Here is a 7753-nt window from a genome sequence, read left to right as displayed (position 1 = left end):
CAAGTTTTGCACTTTTGCAGTTATTGCATCATAGTTTTTGCACTTCACACTCATGAACAGCTAAAACTGGTTTCGCGAAATAAGTTGACTGTTAATTTGTATCACTCCGGTATTAGTACTATTCACCTGCTAAAAATGAAAGGGTTGTTAAAGAAAACGTGCAATCTGCTTGTTAAGGGCACGATTTTAAACAAAGCCACATTTTCTTCAACTTCCGTGGTTTACAACAAAACAATTGCACAAGCAACAATTGACAAAGGACACACAGAATGGAATGAAAATCTCAGACCAATATATCTTGATTCACAGGTCAGTCACATATGCAGTTGACTGTTGTAGTTAATTACCACTTGGTGACTGATAAAATAGTATAATAAGGCCAACTCTGAAAAGAACTTAATTGATTGTTTTGCTTTAAAATAGTTTAGGCAACCATGAACTTAAGTCCCAAACCTGCATTGAAAACAGTTTTAACATAATTTTGTGTTTAGGCCACCACACCTCTAGACCCACGTGTTTTAGACAAAATGATGCCTTACCTTGTGAGTTACTATGGTAACCCTCATAGCAGAACACATGCTTATGGATGGCAAGCTGAACATGCGATGGATGTTGCCAGAGAACAAGTTGCAAGTTTAATAAAAGTAATTCTATGTGTCTATGTCACAATTCGATTCAGTTGTTAAGTATTGATGCCATGTTTAACAATACAAGACACCGGATTTATTAGATAGCTAGCTACATAAAAGGTTATTTTTTTATCAAAGGGCACCAAGTGTGTCCTTTTATGGTTTTAAATAGCACATGCAAAGAAATGCGATTTGCTTCATAATCAATATACTCATACCAGAAAGTCCAAAATGCCAATATTCCATAGATTGAACTGAATAGTTTGGCAATTATTTTTAACTGTTGATGGCATTACCGTTTATTTTGTTAACTAGTGTGTTGCAGGTATAATTTGCATTGTTTACACACAACTGGCAGACATAATGTCTGAAACATACTACTACTACTACTACTACTGTACTGGGCATTACATTTTTGATTTTTAGTTCTCTAATGCTAAATAGTCGGTAAATGACCATATGCTTTTGTAATATAGAGTAGCTTACTGCTTGCTTTTTCTTTTCAGGCTGATCCAAGGGAGATCATATTTACTAGTGGGGCAACCGAATCCAATAATCTTGCTGTGAAAGGTGTGGCAAGATTTTATGCGTAAGCAAGGGTTGTTTGGGAATAATGTCTTTTGATAATAGATGGAGATTAAAAGTTTTTCTTTTGTGTATGAAGATCAAGGAAGAAACACATTATAACATCACAAATTGAACACAAGTGTGTCCTTGACTCATGTAGAGCTATGGAGAATGAAGGCTTTAAAGTAACCTATCTACCAGTCAAGGTGATTATTTCTTTTGATAAGTGCCTGGGTTTTATTGGCCAGCTTGTTACATGACACTAATTTTCCTGTGTTTGTTGTTGCATCATCGATAAATTGAAAAATATGGTTGCTTATCAATGCATCCATCAGCATTGTTGCCCCATTCCAGTTTGCCCAAAGTTGTTCCTCTCAAAATTTGCCCCTGATTAACCAGCAGTTGACCAAAAGGACTCCAAAATATAAATGTTAAAAACTAAAATATATACTTGCTCCAGCACATAAAGAATTCCATACACTGTTGGTGGATGCATTGCAAAGTATTCTAAAGTATTTTCTAAGTTTTGGATTTACCTGTTTTATCTGTCATTCACAGACCATTTAGGTCTAATGTACAAACCCAAGGTACATATTGAATGCATATATATATACACACCCATGCATGCACGCACAAACACACACATGCTCGAAAATTGTTGAAAATAGTTCCAATGCAAATTATCTGAACACTTTTAACCAAGTATACAGCAAACTTTGACTCTCTAATATGTCAATTTATCCGCTGTAAATTTATATTTTCTGTATTAAGAATGAATTATGATTTTTCAGTGTTTACCCATTAAATTAAAACCAACAATTGTTGCAGGACCTTGTTTTAAACCTTTTGGACTTAATTGTTACATTTTTTATTTCACATATGTAGTGTTGTATTTATTGGTTAGGCCTGAAAGGTAAATCATTGGTCTTATGTTTATGGTTTTCTTTTTAAGAATAAAATGGCCTTCACTTATTAATGATCTACTGCTATAAAACACATTACAATTGAATTTGCAGAGCAATGGGCTTATTGATCTGAAAGATCTTGAAAATGCCTTCCAAGATGATACATCTATCGTTTCCATAATGTTTATCAACAATGAAATTGGAGCAAAGCAACAAATTGCTGATATTGGAGCAATGTGCCGTGAAAGAAAAGTTTTTTTACACACTGACGCTGCTCAGGTGGGTGTTTGCAATTTGTAATCTGATAGCATTAAACATCCTAATTGAACTTAACTCCTCAGTTAATTTTTTTTAATCAATATTGGATAACCAACAAATGTTACATTAGTTTCAACAAGGAAGGATGTAATTCAATTCATTGTTTCGCATTGTAACAAAATATTTTGTCGTACAAAATATTTTGTAATATTATTTCCAAAATTGTATTTATACAAAACATTATTATGGGTCCCTTTCCCTGGAGGGGACTCATGTTGATTTTACTCGATTTGTTTTTTATTCTTATTCTTTTCTTCCCGAAGTTTGTCCACCTCGTTATGCCATGTAATGTTTGATGGATTTAGATGAATTTTTCAGAGATGGTAGATGTAGTTATGTAGATGTGTCATCTGTTTTGTTTGGCTTGATAGCCCCACTATTTACCCCACTAGCCCCCTAAAATGGGTTATTTTTTTAACAATGTCCGATTTGGATGAAATTTGGACAATTTGTTCATTGTGCAATTTTAAGCCGTCGATTGTTGTGTTTTAACCTGTGGCCCCAATATTTACCCCCTAATTTTTTTCAACAATGTCTGAATTAGATGAGATTTGTACAGTTTGTTGAATTTGGCATTTATAGCTGTCGATTATTGTGTTTTACCCTATGTCAGTGTTTCACGCTATTAAGGCCCACAAACCTATAACAATATCTCAATTGCATGAGATTTCGACAGTTTGTACTTCACTTACACAACATGTTTATTTAAAAAACACTACCAATCACTGTGTTTGACTTTATAACACCGTTTCTTATGGTTATCTGTTTACAACTTTGCAGTTTGGGGACCCATGAGTTTCTGCCTGCAGAAACAAATCAAGATTATAAAAAACATGGGACCCAGTATAGAAAAAGCATAGGGATTATATTACAGTTGCAAAATAGGTTGTAATGTATTTGCTATAGTAAAATGTGCTAAGCCACCCACTAAAACCACTTTGACGAAGTATTAGGGGTTTCAATTAAAAACATTTTTGTACTTACCTTTGGGTTAAACATTCAAACTAACTGGGTAGATTTAAAAAAAAATGTGAAATGATCTTTTTCTGGTGTCAAATGGGTGTCTTATTTTCTAAAAATCTCATAACCAAACAATTATATTGTTAATTGCCAGGTAAAGGCCTAATTGTAATGCAGCAACAAATTTATATCCAATGTATGTATAGCAAATGGTATATGTGGATAACTATGAAATGTTATGAGTGTACATAAAAAAGTAACATATGGAAAAGCTGCTTTTACAGTTAAATATTCAACTTTAAGTGATTGGTGTAATATCAATACACACTCTTAATAGCAACACGCCAAATTTTTGGCCATTTAGGAATTTTGATTATTTTGAATTCATTGACAGGTACTGTATTTTCAGCAAACTATTGTTAAGTCTTGTAGTTATGGCTAAAAATATAAGGATTCTATTTTAAACAATTATACAGTGATATAAACAGTGTACTTTTAGGCTGTTGGCAAAATCCCAGTTGATGTAAATGAGATGAAAATTGATCTGATGTCAATAAGTGGCCACAAAATATATGGTCCGAAAGGTATTGGTGGCTTGTATGTAAGAAGACGACCCCGTGTGCGCTTGGAACCATTGCAAAGTGGCGGCGGGCAAGAGGTGTGAGACTGGTTTTTGAATTTGTTTGTGAAAAGCATTCACATTTTGTTTGAATCTTAGGTAAGTTCCATGCTAATGTGTGCCATTATGTCAAAATTTAGGTTCCACTATATAGGGGGTTAAAAACATTAAAAGGTTTAATTTTTGTGTTGTATGAGCACCATGGTACATTAATTATTGGTCCCCTTCCCTGAAGGGGACACATCTTGATTTCACTCTGTTTTTTTCTTTTTTCTGTTTTTTTTTTTGTTTCTGTTTTTTTCTTTTTTCTCCCGAAGTTTGTCCATGCACTTTTGGCATGAAATGTTTGGTGAATTTGGATGAAGCTTTCACAGATGGTAGATATAGTAGTGCAGAGGTGCCATTTGCTTTGTTTGACTTGATAACCCCACTATTTACCCCGCTAGACCCCAAAGTGTAAAACATTTTTGTATGTTGCTGCGCACCACAAACGAAAGATTTCTGTGGTGTAATGGTATAATAAAGGCACCAGTACATATGGTACTTGTGTTTGTGCATTACTTGCTGGAAGTTTTTGCACATGCCAGTCAGAGGGGTGTTAACGGCATATGACGTTAGAAGCGTTGACGAATGTTGCTGATAACACCTCTAGTGGTCAGAATTTTAAACATTGTTTGATTTGTATAAAATTTTACATGACTGATTGGTTGATTGGGTCATCGCGGTTTCATATTTTATACTTTTGGGTGTTAATCCCCATTAGTTACCCCACTGACCCACTAAAATGGGTGAGTTTTTTTAAACGGTTTTGAAATTTAGTATAATTCGAAAAGCTTGCAAAACTTGTCATTTATAGGTGTCAATTGCTGTGTTTAACCCTGTAACCCCAACATTTACCCCTCTAGCCCCCTAAAAAGGGTGAATTTTCGAAACATTGTCCGAATTGGATGAAATTTGGACAGCTTATAGAGTGTGTTATTTATAGTTGTTGTTTGTTATGTTCAACCCTGTTACCCCAACATTTACCCCACTAGCCCCCCAAAGTGGGTCCATTTTGTAAACAATGTCAGAATTGAATGAAATTTACATAGTTTGTAGAGTGTGCCATTTATAGGTGTATAATGTTGTGTTTAACCCTGTTGCCCCAACATTTACCCCACTAGCCCCCCAAAATGGTTCAATTTTTTTAAACAATGCATAAACTAAATGAAATTTGGACAGTTTGTAGAGTGTACCATTTGTAGGTGTTGGTAAACTGTGTAGTACCTATCATTTACTCCACTAAACCCCTACAATCAAGTGCTATTCACCATTAATAGGAGCTGATTGTTGTGTTTTAGTCTATTTTCTCACTATTTAACACTTTTTTCTCAGATATTCATAAAATAGAAAAACCTTAATAAATGTATGAATGGAATGAATTTGAATAGTCTGTACTCCATACAGCGTATTTATTTAAGCGCAGCACCGATCACTGTGTTTGACGTTACAATGCCAAACTTTCTGTTATAAAGACAGTAGATAATATGGGACCCAATATAAAATAAGTGTCGGATGTAAATATATGTTAAGAAATAGGTCACAGTGTATGTGCAATGGCAATATGTGCTAAGCCACCCTTCTAGTTTGATTTGTCTTGTATGTTTACAAAAATCTGTGTTGTGTACAGAGAGGACTGCGCAGTGGTACAGCGCCTGCCCCACTGATCATTGGATTTGGTGAGGCTTGTAGAATTTGTGAGGAAGATATGGAATTCGACAAGGAACACATTGACAAGCTGTCTAACCGTTTAAGAGATAAGATTCTTGCAGCTCTCCAAGGTGTTATTTGGAATGGTGATAATGACTCCACATATCCTGGTATGTTCATCTTTGAACGTAGCATCTAAGAACTGCAACCGTTTTGGATAAAACAAACCTTCCTAATATAATTGCATTTGCTTTTTTGTCTTCTTCTTTATAAACTACTATTGCCAAAAGCTGTTTGTAACTAAAGACCATTTTATCCAGTTTTAAAAATTTTGTATCAAAGCGGTTAAAACAACTTCCAAGAAAGCCATTGATGTTTCTCTTTAAATAGAGTTTTATTACAGTACAATGTCAAGAATCACACTGGAAACTAAATGCCAGAAAAAGAACAATGTCAAAGTAAAATCAAAGCAATGTAATCTGTAACTGTGATTTGTCACTTTGCCTGTCATAACATAGTTCCTTACACATAGCAAGAAAATAACTATAAAATCTTGGAACATTTTGTTTTTCCAATTTCTTTTAAGTCATATTCCTTACCTGAATTTAGGCTACAATTTAATACCAGTATGCCTACAGTATCTTTTTTGTTGATTGTAATGCTTTCTCAGTTACAACTGTGTGACAAAAAATAATAATTTGTAGGTTGTGTCAATCTTTCGTTTTCCCACATTGAGGGCGAGAGTTTGTTGATGGCATTGAAGCAAATTGCTCTTTCTTCGGGCAGTGCTTGTACATCAGCATCCCTTGAACCTTCCTATGTATTGAGAGCAATTGGATCAGATGATGTGCTTGCACATTCCTCGATCAGGTATGCTAAGGCTTCTCTAAAAATTTTCTTTTAGTTTGGAGTAAATATGATTTTTTGTGAATTGTATGGCAATGTTAGATCTGGCTCTGTTCAGCCAATCCCTCAGGTGAATATTTTAGGTTTTATGACAGACGAATAAAAAGAGCAAATAAACTATTCGTTGTCTCTACAAGACACAAACAACATGGCATGCAAAATATTTTGCTTTTCACTCAGCTTTTAAAATTTAAAGGGTTCTTTGCAGAGAGACATAGACAAAATCCATACAGCACATGACCTTTAACTGTGTTACATTTTGTTTTTTTAAAATGTTTTAAGGTTTGGTATTGGTCGTTTTACAACTGAAGAAGAAGTTGATTTTACTGTGAAGCGAGTTATTGAGGAAGTTAACAAACTCCGAGAACTCAGTCCTCTATGGGAAATGGAACAAGAGGGAATCGACCTCTCCAAGATCGAATGGACCCAGCATTGATGAAAATGACTAAAACTCCCAAAACTGCGAAGCTTTCAACCCCAGTATGTTAGGGTTGGTGAAGTGTTTATTCTGGACTTGATCAGTCCCACATTCACTCATTTATTATGCACATAGGTGTGGTCCCAAAACAGTATGTCTTATAATAACGTCCAAACATTTAAAAGTATTCTGACAAAAAAGCAAAGTGACGCTTGTTGCTAAAGGCCTTAAAGCTATATTGCTTTTTCGCTGGTAGTAACAGATGTGCTACCTCCATCTCATTTACACATTCTCTTGAGGAATATTGCAGAACAAATTGTGTTGGCTGTTGTGCGAGGGTAATTTCTTCTTACAAGCTTATGGTGTCGTTTGTTGTAAATCGTAATCTCCATTTTCAAAGCCATTGAAAATAAACAACACTAATGCTTTGGAATGTCCATGCTAGCTTTTCTTTACACTATGGAAACTACACAGCTTACACTAGCGATATCATATGCACTATATACTTCGATGAAGCCAGTTGTTGGCCAAAATGCGCCGTAGCGAATGACATCGTGAGATCTAAGATGCGCCCTATAGCTAAAGGCAGGTTTTTTTTAAGGTTTGGTTTGGGTGACCGCTAAGTAGTTTTAAGAGACCGCAAGTGTTTCATTTAAATACCAAAAAATAGACATATTTGCTTAAACGAATTATTTATTAGGCTACTGGCAGTGCACAATCACAGAACGACATTTTCACCTGA

The 7753-nt window shown here is 34.9% G+C and overlaps 1 protein-coding gene across 1 annotated transcript; it reads left to right on the top strand.

The window, feature by feature from the left end:
* Window positions 1-7444, top strand: LOC145203721 (cysteine desulfurase-like). The gene is made up of 9 exons (XM_080076001.1): window positions 1-309; window positions 492-644; window positions 1136-1218; window positions 1294-1402; window positions 2213-2380; window positions 3879-4037; window positions 5668-5857; window positions 6392-6557; window positions 6876-7444. Exons 1-9 carry the CDS (start codon window positions 136-138, stop codon window positions 7027-7029), a joined length of 1356 nt encoding a protein of 451 aa, XP_079932127.1. The 5' UTR covers window positions 1-135; the 3' UTR covers window positions 7030-7444.
* The last annotated feature ends 309 nt before the right edge of the window (window positions 7445-7753 follow it).

The sequence above is a fragment of the Phallusia mammillata genome, chromosome 1 (assembly GCF_965637545.1).
Source record: "Phallusia mammillata chromosome 1, kaPhaMamm4.hap1.1, whole genome shotgun sequence".
Taxonomy (NCBI): domain Eukaryota; kingdom Metazoa; phylum Chordata; class Ascidiacea; order Phlebobranchia; family Ascidiidae; genus Phallusia; species Phallusia mammillata.
The sequence above is the reverse complement of the archived record's forward strand: the minus strand, read 5'-3'. Positions and strand labels throughout refer to the sequence as shown.

What these genes read in the sequence shown, in the direction of transcription:
- LOC145203721 (XM_080076001.1), top strand. Translation starts at nt 136, where the DNA reads ATGAAAGGGTTGTTAAAGAAAACGTGCAATCTGCTTGTTAAGGGCACG. An exon ending in AAGTTGCAAGTTTAATAAAA is followed by an intron (nt 645 to 1,135) that starts GTAATTCTATGT and finishes TTTTCTTTTCAG; the next exon opens with GCTGATCCAAGGGAGATCAT. An exon ending in CTTGCACATTCCTCGATCAG is followed by an intron (nt 6,558 to 6,875) that starts GTATGCTAAGGC and finishes AAATGTTTTAAG; the next exon opens with GTTTGGTATTGGTCGTTTTA.